The 15,810-nt window shown below is 37.0% G+C and overlaps 8 protein-coding genes across 8 annotated transcripts; 5 read left to right on the forward strand and 3 right to left on the reverse strand.

Annotated features, from left to right (window-relative positions):
- Positions 1–41: 41 nt before the first annotated feature.
- C9374_012392 (uncharacterized protein) lies at positions 42–1,066 on the forward strand (the record flags this gene model as incomplete). The annotated part of the gene is made up of 2 exons (XM_044688153.1): positions 42–73; positions 220–1,066. 2 exons carry the CDS (start codon positions 42–44, stop codon positions 1,064–1,066), a joined length of 879 nt encoding a protein of 292 aa, XP_044554034.1.
- Positions 1,067–1,688: 622 nt separating this feature from the next.
- C9374_012393 (uncharacterized protein) lies at positions 1,689–4,388 on the reverse strand (the record flags this gene model as incomplete). The annotated part of the gene is made up of 1 exon (XM_044688154.1): positions 1,689–4,388. One exon carries the CDS (start codon positions 4,386–4,388, stop codon positions 1,689–1,691), a length of 2,700 nt encoding a protein of 899 aa, XP_044554035.1.
- An 858-nt stretch (positions 4,389–5,246) lies between these two features.
- Positions 5,247–6,038, forward strand: C9374_012394 (uncharacterized protein; the record flags this gene model as incomplete). The annotated part of the gene is made up of 1 exon (XM_044688155.1): positions 5,247–6,038. One exon carries the CDS (start codon positions 5,247–5,249, stop codon positions 6,036–6,038), a length of 792 nt encoding a protein of 263 aa, XP_044554036.1.
- Positions 6,039–7,772: 1,734 nt separating this feature from the next.
- Positions 7,773–8,426, forward strand: C9374_012395 (uncharacterized protein; the record flags this gene model as incomplete). The annotated part of the gene is made up of 1 exon (XM_044688156.1): positions 7,773–8,426. One exon carries the CDS (start codon positions 7,773–7,775, stop codon positions 8,424–8,426), a length of 654 nt encoding a protein of 217 aa, XP_044554037.1.
- A 348-nt stretch (positions 8,427–8,774) lies between these two features.
- On the forward strand, positions 8,775–10,152 carry C9374_012396 (uncharacterized protein; the record flags this gene model as incomplete). Its single annotated transcript, XM_044688157.1, has 5 exons — positions 8,775–9,105; positions 9,205–9,674; positions 9,772–9,892; positions 9,967–10,039; positions 10,095–10,152. 5 exons carry the CDS (start codon positions 8,775–8,777, stop codon positions 10,150–10,152), a joined length of 1,053 nt encoding a protein of 350 aa, XP_044554038.1.
- Positions 10,153–10,780: 628 nt separating this feature from the next.
- On the reverse strand, positions 10,781–12,212 carry C9374_012397 (uncharacterized protein; the record flags this gene model as incomplete). Its single annotated transcript, XM_044688158.1, has 3 exons — positions 10,781–11,293; positions 11,407–11,729; positions 11,831–12,212. 3 exons carry the CDS (start codon positions 12,210–12,212, stop codon positions 10,781–10,783), a joined length of 1,218 nt encoding a protein of 405 aa, XP_044554039.1.
- A 450-nt stretch (positions 12,213–12,662) lies between these two features.
- Positions 12,663–13,460, reverse strand: C9374_012398 (uncharacterized protein; the record flags this gene model as incomplete). Its single annotated transcript, XM_044688161.1, has 1 exon — positions 12,663–13,460. One exon carries the CDS (start codon positions 13,458–13,460, stop codon positions 12,663–12,665), a length of 798 nt encoding a protein of 265 aa, XP_044554040.1.
- A 659-nt stretch (positions 13,461–14,119) lies between these two features.
- On the forward strand, positions 14,120–15,736 carry C9374_012399 (uncharacterized protein; the record flags this gene model as incomplete). Its single annotated transcript, XM_044688162.1, has 1 exon — positions 14,120–15,736. One exon carries the CDS (start codon positions 14,120–14,122, stop codon positions 15,734–15,736), a length of 1,617 nt encoding a protein of 538 aa, XP_044554041.1.
- Positions 15,737–15,810: the final 74 nt, after the last annotated feature.

The following is a 15,810-nucleotide window of genomic DNA, read 5'->3' on the forward strand; positions in this document are numbered from 1 at the left end:
GTCCAAAAAAAAATTGAAAAAAATATTAACTTCTTTTCATCATGTGCGATAATTATTGGGTTTCAAGTCAATAGTAGGTAGAACAGAACAGGTGTGGATATAATATATCGGAACTTGAAAATTGTAATAATCATCCAAATTTCCAAAAATATTTTTTAATAATTTGATGATCATTCCGCTTTATGCTTTTTGTTTCAAAAAAACACACACTCCATTCAGCAAATGGCAACAAAATCAATATTACAAAAAACAATCAAGCACATCTCAACCATCTCAATCATCGGCACAACAACAACTAGATGCTCTCGATGACTCACAATTTAACGTTTTTGAAAAACAACTCGTTCTCACTCATTGTATGAGAGTTTATTTGCGTGATGTTGGAAAAAAAGTGAATGCTCATCAGCGAGTCATTGCTACAGCCATGATTTATTGTAAACGATTTTATTGTCAGAATAGTATTTCGGATTGTGATCCTGCTCTCTTGTCAGCAGCAGCACTATTATTGGCAAGTAAAATTGAAGAATGTCCATTAAATGCAAAGAATATTCATCAAATTGCGATGGGAAAGGACGCTCCTTCTCAGAATTATGACACTAAAGAAACGAGTTCACAATTTCCATATCAATTATCACAAATTATTGAATGTGAACTTTACCTGATGGAACAACTTTCGTTTAATTTAACTGTTTTTCATCCCTATAATTCTCTCATCATGTACGTGAAAGATTCCGAGCTTGAAAAAGCTCATTACCAAATGGCCTGGAATATTGTCAATGATAGCTATTTTTCAGAGGTTGTGTTAAAATATGCTCCCTTTTTAATTTCTCTCACCTCCATCTACATGACATGTATTCTCAATGACAACAAGGAAAAGGCAAGAAAATGGTTTGACCAGCTCTATGTAGACATGAAAGTCATTGGTGACATTACAGATGAAATTCTAACCATGTATTCCCTTGTAAAGAAAATGCAAGATCCCCAAAGTGATGTACAAAAAACATTGAATCAAGCTCTGACAAGATTACAACAAATGCGACAGCACTGCTATTGGGGAACGCCCTAATCATAATGACCTCTCTCTCTTTCTAGCATTACTGTGTGGAATTCAAAATATTAGGAAACTTTTCAACATGCCATTATTATTATCTTTGGTAACCTATTCATGACCGTATGGAGCAGACATTGACGTGCATGATGAAGATGAAACTTCAAATTGTTGATCGAGTGCCTGTATAAAAATGATAACATCATTCACGGCCATACTGTTTCAATAAAATAGTTTTTTAAATAGTAATTCCTTGTGAAACCTCAGAGGATTAAGGTTTATGGTCTGCTTGATTCCAAATTTCTTGAGGGTACGGTTAACGTTCAAACTCACTGATCGAATTCCTTTCGCCAATAATCCCAGTGCATCGATTCACAACCAATGTCGAGAGTAGGTGTGATCATGTTGCACTCAACAATTTGCATTCAAATACATTGAAGTTAAAGGGCAATGTGTCTCAATAACGCAATAATTTCAAGACAACCTTTTAAAAAACCATTCAAAGCCAAATGTCATTCGAATAACCCTCTCATTCACACGTTCTCCCCAATTATCTGATCTTGTGTGACTGTCCAAAATGAATGCATGAATTTGAGTTCCTTTCCATTATCTTTTTTCATGTCCGCAACAGCAATTCCTGTTACTGCACAACTCGATTCGCAACCTTTTGGTCAGATTCAATTCCAACTTGCTGATGGTCAATGATTCCTTGTTCATGCAATTTTTGATCACACAAACTCAACATGTGTTGAGTAGGTAAATCCACAACATGGTACGCTTTGGAATATTCTTGCTCAAACTCTGTAAATATTTCTTTTGCCTCTTGATATTTTTGTTCAAAGTAGAGCCCACAACCTTTTTGATACTTGGCCCATTTGTTTTTTCGTTCCTTGTCAGCAAGTTCGTAAATCCATTCATCCAGAATAATGTCTGAACTCTCTCCAACTTCGAACAACTTTGTTTTTTTCACCTTTGATCTTGAATCGTTCGCAATGGACATGTCCTCTGCTAAGTCTGCCGTGTCAATGTATCTCATCGAATATTCTGTGCTGCAAATCATGAAAATATCCTCTGTTATTAACACACCAATGTTATATAGAATGGCCACATCTGCAAGAGTCAACACATTTTTCTGAATGCTTCCAATAATGGTATGTGACTTGAACTCCTCTGTTCCAATATTTCCACATTGACATAACTGAGAAGCAATAGTGACACGAAACTTTAAACCTTCGTACAGTTGAGGATGACATCTGAAAATTTCGTACGATCTCCATCTTGTGTCCTTAATAGAATTAATTCTACTGCAAAATTTCTTTGCAGTGGAAACACCTTTTTGTTCATGGTTGGGTTGAGGCTTGGTTGAATTCCAAGACACAGTTACAAAATTGTTTTCGAATGATCCGATTTGGCCTGATGATGTCTTACTCATGTTCGTCAGTGTCTCATAAATCTCGCCTAGAAGTATGAGAATGTCCTTATGCTCGCAAATTTCAACAATGGAATCAAATCCTTGAAGATAGACACACATTTGAGTGACATACCTCCCCTCTAATCCAAGAGCAAACAAGTCCATTGTAGGAGAGGAAATCTTTTTTTGATGCAAATTAAGCATTTTACGCGAGGAAATGCGGCGAGCCAACCCTAGTGGTTTTTTGCTGTCTACTTGCTGTAAGCTTTGGGTTTTTGCGTTATTGGACTCCAATTCTTGAAGAATGTGAGCAGGAATGAATGCACGATAGCTCTTAACTCGTTTGATCATGTTTAAAAAATTTTCTTGCAGCTCTTGCATTTCAGAAAAGAACAATTTCTCTTGAATATCTGGTAGGTTATCAAAGTCCATTTCTCCCACACTTTTAACCAAGTCTATGAGTCGATAGATGGGCTGAGAAACTTTTAAAGAAGCACAAATACCAAAGAACATGCCAAATAATAAAATTATGCTACTAAATCCCAATGCTACAATTAAAGCAATTACAAGTGTGCTGATATATGTCCACTGCTTCACAGCAAATACAATAATCCAATCAATGTTTTCTTCTAAACAAATTCTATGCGACGCAATAAGCTCGTCTGCATATGCAATTGATAAATATTCTCCACATCGTAAATTTTTAAAATTTCCTTCCAACTTGTATAGCAGAGCCTTCGAAATTGGAACAGCTCGTGGAATTTCATGGACGTTCAGTGATGTTTTCCTTTCATTCCCGTTTTGATAGGAAAACCTGTAAAAACTTGATGAAATGAGATTATTTGTGGAGGACTCAAACACAAACACTAACGAGTCGGCAATGTTTTTAGAAAATTCCTGCAAATAGGTTCCAATTTTCTTCGTAGATATATCATAGCCAAAATAATAGAAAATATCAAGCTTTGCTAAGCGAATGCTATTCACTAGGCTTATAAGAACAACATCTGGATGTGTGCTGTCGATATAGCTCGGCGTAAAAGAAGGCTCTCCTGGATATTGCAATGCTTGATTGATTGTGTTATGCATGTTGGCCCTTGACAGAATCCGATTTGGATTGTTTTGGTGCAAGCATACGTCATCTTGTGAATTCACCACATCTGTCTGACATTGATACAACAATGTGTGAGAATTGTTAACAACTATCAACATGTCGACTCCATTGGAATCAACAATACCCACCACATTTCCTAGCACGTCTCCAATATAGGTAGAGACAGTGGAACCCTTATGATACTGCTGTTCACTCTTATAAATTTGATACATGGCTCTCTCGATCCATGTGGAATTTGAAAAATCAAATCCATACTTCAAAAGATTCTTGCTTGCCTCTGATACAATGACTACCTCACGTATCGATTGAGTAACAAAGGAAACTATACTATTGAACTCTTTCCGTCGGTTGTGTTCACTTAGGGTATAAACACTAGAGCTGAATGTTGGAACCCAAACCAATGTCAAAAGTATCACTGTAACGAGAATGGACATGGAGACAAGCACAAGTAGAACCACACGAGACGACTTGAACATTGGCACAATGACCTTCGCTCCTCGTATCAAGTGATCCTCGCTGCTGGGCTCGGAATGAAGATCTTCTGTATTTTCTTTTCCACGTCCTACCACTATGGAGGATGATCTTTTTGAAAATATTTTGGAAGCTCGTAATGCTGAAAGAGGATCATTCGGAATGGGTGGTACATTAATGTTTTGTTGAGAAGAAGATTTGGGAAGGGGTAGTAAGGGTTGTTGTTGTTGAGATTGATCAGCCACAGAGGGCAGAGCTTGACCCTCCAATGAATTGTTCTGAGGCTGACCAGCTAGTAGCAGGGGTTCTGGTTGTTGTTGTGATTGTTGTTGATGATCTTCTTCCATTTTCCAAAATTACTACACAAACACGGCATACTAAGGATGATAAAGATCCGTTGCCTTTTCAAAAACGAATAGACTTTTGCGACAAAATTGCAGATACTCTAAGATATTCAGTTCCTCTCAAGATGAAACACCACCTCTTCCGAAACCACTCCCTCCTTGCTCTTGTGGTGATGAAAAAAAGAAGGGTATTATTGCGCGTGTGTGTGTGCACTTGTGAGAGAGTGGAGAGAGGGAATCCCTTAATGGCCCGTCGGTGATGAGGCTTTTTCTTTTTGAAAAAAGTATTCTTGAGGATTAAAAATTTACGACCGCCAAAACCTGTGATTCTTAACTCAAAGGTGGTTTTAGTGAGGGACCGATTTGCTCACGGGTGAGTTGCTGTTTGTTGGAAGCGTTGTAATCATGTCTTGATCTTGAAATCTTTGCAAATGTGGGTTGCTCATTGGAGGTGTATTGTTTGTTCGAGTCTGCTCATCTCATAAATTTTAACACTCAACCCGACCATTTAATTTAAACCATGATGACATTTAATAAAAAATAATGAGATATTTTCTTCGTCCCGTTGAATTTATTTCTAACGAAAAGAAGATGTGAAACCACAACAGAGACCACTAACCGTAGGCATGGTTCATCAATTCTGCCATTTTTTTAAAGAAAAGCTCAACCGAACCATGACAGCAGGGAAAGCAAATGTCAAAACATGCTGAAAATCCTCAAACACCAATCCTTCATCAAAGGATGTTTGGCGAGTTGCTAACCCATGAGCTTCCTTTAATAAATTCCAAACTTCTTTACAAAACTAAAATGACGCATCGAAGCTGAACGCGCCTGGAAAAACACAACTTTTCAAAAAAAAAAATGGGCCAAAAGGATTCGACAAGCAATCGAACTGCCCACTCACAGCCGACGCAAAAAACAGTTGAAATTGATTCTCATGAAATTTCCTTCCCGATCATTGCCATTGGCGACTCACTCACAAGAGGATATTATCAAAAGGGAATTAAATACCATCCGTATTGTGTTGAATTAACTCGATTACTCAACATGGAGGTGGAAAAATATAAAGTCTATCAATTCGGAGTGAGTGGAGAACAAACAAGTTCAATGAAAGAACGATTACCAAGATTTCTTTTGAAACAGCTCACAGAATATGATGTTCATTATCATTGTGTGGACGAAAGGTTTGATAACATGACTCCAAACGCCTTGCCATTTGTGCCGTCGAAAGATTATAGAGCTGCTATCATTATCGGAGGAACGAATGATTTGGCTTTCGTGAAATCGAGTGAAGATATTACCAATAATTTAATTGACATGTATAATACTTGTTTAAAACAACAGAGTATTGAATGGATTATAGTATGTTCAATTCCTTCGTGTTTTGCAGATGATATGGAACATTTACAAGTGAAAAAACAACAAGTGAATGAAAATATACGAAATTTTGTACAACAATGCAATCAGAAACAACAATTTCCAGGAAAGAAACTGATTTTTATAGATTTAATGAACGACCTTAATTGGAGAAAATGTACTCCAGAGGAAAGAATGGAATACTGGGATACAGACAAGTTACATTTCACTCCAAAAGGGTCAGACAAGTTGGCACAAATTATATTTTGTGGTTTGAAAAACGCCAACATGTTGTAAACGAACAAGGCAGAGATATTCACAATATTAATCTTCATCATTGTTTAGAGAAATGATGGCAACAAGGATTCGTATTGTTGTATTTGGTAGGGTTAGAAAATTGGTCAAAATGAAAGAGTACATAACAATATGCATCACTTCAATGCATGCTTCTGTTAGTCGGTTTTCATTCTCCCTTCCAATAGACATTTACTATCAATATGCATTACAAAATCCCTCACTTGCTTAACATACTTTTTTTCAAATTCAATGGATGGACCTTGGAGGAAATTTCACAACAAGTTCAACAACATCAACTCTCCACCATGGACGTACCCGCTGTCAACAAGAAGAAACATGCAGGTGGGGTGTTATCAAATTTTCCTCTTATTATATTATTATTTGAATTCGATGATAACAAGTTGACTCTACAATGTGGACGTGATCTTGAATTACAAGCTCCTCAATTCTTTTCTTCGTCGTTTTATGAAAAATTCCTTGTTTTCATCAAGTCGATTGAACATGCCACCACCACACACGTACATTCTACTCCATGATGAAAAGATAACCTGTCCTAGATCCAACCTTGCGTCCACGATCACCACAGGCTCATCTGTTGTGACCGCTGCAACCACTGTTACGTCTTCCAGCACAACACAACCTAATACAACATTGACCGCCACAAAAACCTCTACGACCACTCTGTTAGACAAAACAAGAAGATCAAGACCTCCATTTAAAACTCCGTGGATCCATTCTAGACCATCAAAAAAGAAATAAATCATTTTCTCATATATTTTTTATCAATTATGACAACCTTTAATCACCATTGTCATTAAACCTCCCTTCGCCTGTGTCATTAACGCAAGCCTTACATTCATTTTGCCGCCTCAATTCATTACATTTCTCAAAGAACAACAAAGCTTACCGCTAAATGACTACAAATTAAAAGCCTCAAATAGGTGGAGTGTTGTGCTATTGGTAAGATTATCATCAAATAAAAAATCAACACATCCAATGCATTTCAATTGCATGGCTTGCAAATTCCAACACACCAAGCAACAACAAATCTCTTCCAAGTCAGCGCTAACATTGACTCATGTTGTGATCCATATCCAAGCTACGATGTGTGAATTTGTCTGTTTGAATTATATTTCTCGACTTTCAAATAAATGCACACTTTGGTAGGTTAGATGGTTATAAAATTTAAAGCTGAAACAATTTCGAACTCTCTAATCAGCATTAGAGAGATTAAGATTCATGGATCGATTCATGACGGAAAGAATATTTTGAGGTCAAGTAATAGAGAAACAAATTTCAAGAAGGATCATGGTTCAGTGATAATGGTTAACATTAACAGAATTGCATCGCCATCGATGAATTTATGGATTACTGTTAAAGATGTCTTTCTAGGTTCAGGAAAACATATAAACCAGGCGCCAAATACCTTGCCTTGCTTTAAAAAACGGAAATGCTGAAATTTGCGCGCAATTTGAACCATCGTTTGAACGACCTGACGGAAGAGGTTCGTCAGTTAAGGCATCAACAAGAGCTTCAACAGCGATTGTTCCAGAAGCAACACAACACACAACAACAAATGCTCCAAGAACAACAAGAGCAACACAACGCGCAACAACAAATGCTCCAAGAACAACAGGAGCAAATAGCCCTTTTGAAAGCAGAAATTGCATTGAAGAAACAATAAAACCCTCGGAGTTTGAACATTAAATTCTTTATTGTTTTTCTTTTAAAAAAATGATTTCATCACAAAATGAAAATCATCATCTTCGTCAAGACCATTTAGAAGAAATATTTTGGAATTTAAAAGCCGAGTTCGGAGGTGGAAAAAACCTTTCCGAATCCTCTTTTCAACCACCACTCTATGAGAAGGATATTAATTTAGTGGATCCGCTGCAACAATTTGCTTATCATTCCTTGAAATATGATCATTTGGGAGGTCCTCCTGATTATTATATTCGTGAATTGAAGAGGAGGCAGAAACAACGGCAATCAAATGGAAATTCTAATGGAATGAGTCCACCAATACAAGACAATGATGATGAGCAATGGGTCGTCGTATTGGAACAAAATTTACATCCAAATCGAACTCTGGTCAATCCCAATCATGCATGGGATGCTTCAAGTAATGTCGCTCCATTAATGCGGCGGATTTTTCAATTCGATAATTTGTTACACTTTGTTACTGTGTTGATGCATGTTGGGTTGATCATTCCATTAATAACTAACATGATGGGATTGGGTGGGAAATTGAAAGAACTAAATGATGCCTTGATAAGACGTGATCGCATGATACGTGGTGGTGGTCGCATGAATGACACAAGTCGAGGCATTATTCAATATCTTGTTCAATTTTTTGCAAGAAAATGGCTGAGCTCTGGTGTGAAATAGATATATATTACAACAGAGAGAAATACTATGAGTTTCGTGATTTTCACGTCAATGGTCTCAGTTGTTTTGAATTCAAAAGAAGAACAAATTCCATCTTTGGCTTGACCTGTAGCATCAAAATATTGCTCAATGTGAGTGGCATGGTGAGCTTGAGAATTTCATTTTGTTCTTCATCCAACATGTTTTGTTGTCACTGTTGCAGAGTTGAATTTCTTGTTATTTGCAATATTGCCTTTTTCAACCAATTTCCTTTTAATTTCAAAAGGTAATATTTCAAAACACAACTCTGCAGCTGTAGTGACAATAAAAACAACAACAACAACAAACAATAATCTTCCACTCGAAGCAATGACTACCCACAAAATCAAACAATTTTTCAAAGATTTCGGAAAACAATCCAAGGAAAACCTCGTCAGCCTCTTCAGGAGAAAAACAAGAGACAATTACTTTATTACCATCCCTCACGAACAAAATACTAGTACCACTTCATCCGACACCATTCCATCCAATGAACTCGGCAAGCCACTTCAAAAAGAATTATCACAAAAATCAGAGAAACGAAAACGAGTTATGAAACTCATTCTTTATTACTCTTTGGAATATATCATTCCTCTATTATGCTTGGGCCTTGTGTTGGGAGTGTTATTGTCAGGAGGAATTCCAACTTTCAGTCTTCCATGTATGTATTTTTTGAGTACTCAAAGAGATGAACATTTTACCATCTTGATGGTATTTAATGTTGGTTTTGAAAATTGATTTGAATTCATGTCTGTCACAGATTTCTATATTGAGGATCCCACTTTGAGTTATCCCAAACATCAACATGACATATTACCTCTATGGGAAGTAGCTGCAATTTATGTCCTTCTCATTCCCCTTGTGAGCTTTCTCCTTTTTCATTTACTTTTTATCAGAAACTTGGTCGATTTTCATCATGCATTGGTAGGATATGTCCAAACAATTGCTCTATGTATGGCAATTACTGCTTTTGGTTGGCTCGTGTATGGCGGATATAGACCTACATTTCTCGTCGAATGCAACCCAAATATGAAAGTTGTGAACGAACATCGAAAATCTGGAAATACCTTGCTTCCCTATCGATACTTTAAACCTACAGACGTGTGTCAAAATCCAGAAAATTTCCGGCTCTCCAGTCCCTTAATGACCTCGGGATTTCCAAGTGGACATGTATCTTCAGTCATGTCGGTTTGGCTTTTTTTCTTACTGTATTTTGCTGGAAAGGCAGATGTAAGTAGTTATATCATCATAGAAGTGACCATTGTGTGATTGTACTGATTAATACTTACCTATGCAATAATAACAATATTATTGACCATTACTGCAGACTTGGAATAGGAGAAAGGGTCAATTCTGGAAAGTTTTCTTGTTTTTCCTACTTTTACTAGTACCAGTATGGGTTGGAGTGACGAGAATTGTCACTCTTAAACACACTATTTCTCAAGTTGGTACGTGTCATGTTTTTAATACATGATAAATGAACAATTTTTGAATATTCATGCAATAATGTATCTATAAACAGTGGTTGGCATATTGATTGGAATTTTCTCAGCACTTTTGGTCTATCGATACAAATATTGCTCAATCTTTGGAGTGTAAGTATTTGGTGTTCTGTTATTGATTTCAAAAGTAACGAATGCACGTTCACAGTGATGCAAAAACTCCAAATTATTACATGTGGCAAAAGCAACAACCATCTACACCTTAATATTGATTCCAATTTCTTTCAGTTAGTTTGGTTTGGAAATGAATAGCTCATGGATATATGAACAATACAAGTCAATTATTGTTTATTCTTCAATTTCATTTACTTTTCCTCTCTCCATGCTGCAGGCACAGGATCGGACGGTGCAATTTTAAAGTAAATTGAATTGTCATCCATAAATCAATAACATGCAAATTTGTTCATTTCTTTGAGAAAGAATTGGTGAGTTGTGATTTTTGGCTAAATCAGTATGAGAGAGAGTGATGGATGCAATTTGAAGCATTCCGTAATTTCTAAAATTTCGTTTAAATTTCGAATATCAGAAATTAGATACATCTTCGGAATAACACTCTCTCTATCTTCGTCAGGAGCCAGCATCATCACAATCCCCACCATCCTTCACGGATACGTTGTTGCCATCTCTTGTCTTTTGCTTTTCATCATTCATGAAAAACTGCATAATGAACTGAACGATGACGAAAATGATGGCAAGGTAACACGATAATCACGCCATGATGAATGAGTTTTGGAGATATTTTTTTATTGATTTTTTATTAAAAATACAAAACCAATTCCATTTTTAAAATAAGCATTGTCTAAGGTATTTCGATTTCTGTTCAAGGATGACATTTTAAAGATTGACCTTAAAGAAATTATACAACATATTTCTAAACTCATCCAAATGCACAAACATGTACGACAAGTGTTTGTTACAATACGTTCGTGTTCGATTCTTGATATCATACGGAAATTCAATCGTTCCCAAATACGACTCGACACTATTCGCAGAATATTGATTCTTCTCAATCGATAATTTTGTCGCATTCAAACAAATGTAATGATTCACAGTCGGAACAATGGAATCATCCTCAATATGTAAAAAGAATAATTTTCGATTGCCGCTCAAATCCACGTTCGTTAATAACTGGTAGGGATCGTTATAAAATGGAGGGAAACCCATGGCGGGAGCTTTGACCGGTACCATGGATTTGATGGCATTCATGGCCACACTTGAAATGGCATTTCCGGCAATGTCTTCGGCAGCTTTTTGAAGTGTTCGAACCACGTCGCAGGGTGGAGAGTCGACAAAGGCTACCTTAAAGTTCTTTTCGAGAGAGAAGGAAACGAGTGCTGTGGCTCCTCCCTGTGTTGAGAGTGTGTTGTGTGAAATCAATTGAAAATTTGTCATGAATGACGAAATAAATCCATGAAGGAAATTAATTGGTTTGAAAAATAATTGAATCATAAAAGACATACCATTGACGTTCCAAATAATCCAATACTGTCTGTCTTGTTAAGGAATGAATATCTTGAGAAAATAAAATCCATGCCTCCTAAAATGTCCAAATGTTCAAAATTTCCAAAACTGACATAGGGTAATTGTTGATAAATTCCTGAATCTCCATGATTTCTCAAATCAACCTGTAAAATATTGTATCCCATATGATAGAGCATTGTACTTGGAAGCATGGATTCAGATCGATATCTACACACTTTATAACCATGAATGGTAATGATAAATTTGGAAGTGGAATTGATCAAGTCATGTTTCATGAGAGTGGCAGTAATATTTGCTGGACCTACAACATTTTGAATTATACAAAAATATTATAACACAGTAAATTTCAAATAATATCAAAATGATTCCATTTGACATTTGACATTCTCAACAACAACATACCAAATCCGCTCACCCAACCAGGAGTTCTACTCGGAAAATGCACAATTTCCACATTCTTTGGATTCACAAAGAACGGAGCCAATCTCGTTTCCCATTGCGAAACGGGCTCAACCAACGGAGGACATCGATAATTAATTGTAAAATTCGAAGGAGAATTTGCTCGAAATTCATCACAATCATACGCAAGATCAACTCCGAAGGCCATATTCCACAAGACGGAGCCTACCGAAAACCATGCAATGATAATGAGAGCTGCAATGACAGCACACAAGATGGCGCAAGAAATGGAGAGACATAGCGTGATGCGACATGAAAGTTGTTTACAAGTGAGTTTGGATTTTCGGACCTTCTCGGAGGATGGAATGTCATCTAAAAGTCCCATGTTGCAAGAATGAGTAATGTGTAATGATATGTACGTTTGTGTATGTATGGAGGTATGGAGGTATTATTCCAGAAAAAGTTTCAAATGATGGAGTGGAGAATGGACACAGGAATTTTAGTGTGAACTTGTGAAAATTGGAGGACAATGTTAAAATAATGATGATCAACGAACGTTGTTTCAAAATTTTAGTTTTTCACACACAGAAACACTAGCACACGGAAAATGAGAGACTCTTCAAAGGTTCAGTATTGTGGTGATGATGATGATGAGAATCTCAGTTAATATGAAAGACTTGTTGTTGCTGAATTTTTTTGAAAGCTGTTGTTGACACGAGCTCGCGGTTGAATTTTGGGGCAAAGTTCTCGAATCCGTTTGGTGTACGGGTTGCCTCTTTCAAATTCAGTGACGGTTGTTATTGAGGAAGCCTTGCTCTCGTCGTTGATTTAATGATTATTTGAGATACTGACCATACATTTCATCATATTCTGCCATATATTCCTCAATTTCATCGTCCTCTTCTTCGTATTCTTCTCCATCTTCACCAGTCAAGTTGTCTCCACTGTTGACATGCTTGACCAAAGTACTTGCTGCAGATTTGTCTAATCTGACGGATGGCAACTTGGATTTCTTCTTCTTCTTTTTTGCCTCAGATGATGGCTGTGGTTGTTGAGGATTCAAATACGAGTCAATCAAGGCAAATATTTCCTTGTTGTCAATGAGGTCAATACGTTTGTTCTTATCCCAAAAGACATGTTGATCTCGATAAATAAAGCTTTGAATACGATGTTCTGGTAAATCGTCTTTCAATTCTGAATTTTCATATTCACTGTAAGCAATCAAGACATCACCTTCGAATCGGTCCTTGTAGATCATGCTCAAATTTGAGAGAACATCAGCCAACGATTCATCCCAATGCAATCGATCCAACACTTCTTTACACGTTTGAAAACGCTCCTTCTTTTGATTCAACAATTCATATTCTTCAGCAGTAAGTCCTGCAGTGGATGATGTAGAGGAAGCTGCTGCCTTCTTGATGAAACTCTGTTGTTGTGGAGAGGAAGCAAGAAAGGACGAGCCACCACCTGTGGGAGATTGGGAGAGAGAGGCTTTAGAGTTGGCTCCCGAAGATGATCTAGCTCGACTCATCATGTTACTATTGAGTGGAGAAGTAGACATGGAAGGGTGATTGTGTTGTACATATTGTTGTTGATGATGATGTTGTTGTTGTTGAGGAATGGGTCTGGACATGATCACGGGGTATATAATTTCAGCAAAACGTTTCTGATGAATTGGGTACGTTAATACAAGTAGTTATTTTACAATTAGTAATTAATTTACAGAATACAAAGAATGATTGTTGTGTTATATGAGAGCTAATGATGATGATCAATGAAACGCAGAGAGATGATCAACAGATAATTTCTGAGCGTGTCGGAATGATGATGAACTACTCAATTTTTTCTTCTTTGAAAATCCAATTCTGTTTGAAAGACTAATTTGGAGCTTGATCATGGGCAGGTAACATCTACAACATTTTCCTTCACAAGGTGTTGAATGGTCATTCTATGAAAGGCCTCACTCTTTATCCTCAATCAAAATTTTCAATTTCAAAATTTACATTTTTTTACTGTGGATAATCAACCTTACTGAGAGTATTTTCATTGTTTCATTCTCAATTCTAGTATGCTCTTTAGATATCACTCTATTTACAGATTTGTTGATGCCAGTTGTAAATTGGTTGAATTGCAGACTTTTTGTCTTTACCTTCTTCTTGAAAAAAAATACCATCATTTATTGAATTTTTCTTCATCATCAAATATTTTTTTATTTAATTCATCATCATCCCAACTCTTCTAGAATCATCAAATAATATTATTATCATTCAAAACAACAACAACAACAACAAAATGGCTACAAATTCTTACGAGCCCGTTATTGGAGAGGAATTAAATTACAAAGGAGTTTTGCTTCCTCCTCCATTCAAGGATGCCAAGATTAATTCAGAAGATAATTTGATTGAACAAGACATTAATATTGATCCTAAAAAGTTACATCCGCTCACTCCTGAAGTCATTTCTCGTCAAGCCACCATCAATATTGGTACCATTGGACACGTGGCCCACGGTAAATCAACAGTGGTGCGAGCCATCTCCGGCGTCAAGACCATTCGTTTCAAGAATGAAATGGTCCGTAACATTACCATCAAGCTCGGTTATGCCAATGCAAAGATTTACTTGTGCAAGGATCCTAAATGTCCAAGACCAGAATGCTATACATCACAAGGGTCTTCGCACGTGGATCGTTTCCCATGTGAAATTGAAGGCTTCAGTGGTGAATATGAATTGGTACGACACGTTTCTTTTGTTGACTGTCCTGGACACGATATTCTCATGGCTACCATGTTGAACGGTGCCGCAGTCATGGATGCCGCTTTGCTTTTGATTGCTGGTAATGAACCATGTCCTCAACCACAAACATCCGAACATTTAGCTGCTGTAGAAATTATGAAATTGAAACATATCATTATTTTACAAAATAAGATTGACTTGGTCAAGGAATCTGATGCATTGAATCAATACGATGAAATTAAGCGTTTCGTGAAAGGAACAGTTGCCGACAGCTCTCCAATCATTCCAATTTCTGCTCAATTGAAATACAACATTGATGTTGTATGTGAACATATTGTGAAGCAGATTCCAATCCCAGTTCGTGATTTCACAAGCTCACCAAGACTTATTGTCATTCGTAGTTTCGACGTTAACAAGCCAGGTGAAGCTGTTGAAAATCTTAAAGGAGGTGTGGCTGGTGGTTCAATTCTTCAAGGAGTCTTAAAGGTTGGAGATGAAATTGAAGTTCGTCCAGGTATTGTCACAAAAGAAAAGGATGGTACCATCAAGTGTAGACCTATCAAGAGCAAAATTGTGAGTTTATTCGCTGAAGAAAACTCGTTACAATATGCTGTACCAGGAGGTTTGATTGGTGTTGGTACAAAGATTGATCCAACTCTTACTCGTGCCGATCGTTTGGTTGGTCAAGTTTTGGGTGAAGTTGGTAAACTACCAGAGGTTTATACCGAATTGGAAATTTCATACTTCTTGTTGAGAAGACTTTTGGGTGTTAAGACTGACTCTGAAAAGAAGGGTAAAATTCAAAAGTTGCAAAAGAACGAAGTTCTCATGATCAACATTGGTTCAACATCGACTGGTGGTAAAATTGTGGCTGTTAAGGCAGACTTGACCAAGATTGTCCTCACACAACCAGTTTGTACACAAGTAGGTGAAAAGTTGGCCCTCTCAAGAAGAGTTGATAACCATTGGAGATTGATTGGTTGGGGAAGTATTGTCAGATTGAGCAGTGAGCAAACAAAACATGGATTGGGTCTCGACATGAGCGGCGCTTCAATAGTCCCAGAAAGTGGCTTGAGAGGTGATCAACAATACGACGTCACAGCTGAAGCTGGCACCACCGATAACACTGAAGACGATCAAGGAGATGACAATGCTGGCGATGAGGATCAAGAATAAGCTGTTCACAACAAGTTGAACAATTATAAAAACTAATAATTATTACATCAAAGATATTGTATCTTAGGTTCAAT

The sequence above is a fragment of the Naegleria lovaniensis genome (assembly GCF_003324165.1).
Source record: "Naegleria lovaniensis strain ATCC 30569 chromosome Unknown tig005, whole genome shotgun sequence".
In the NCBI taxonomy this organism is placed as follows: Eukaryota; Heterolobosea; class Eutetramitea; order Acrasida; family Naegleriidae; genus Naegleria; species Naegleria lovaniensis.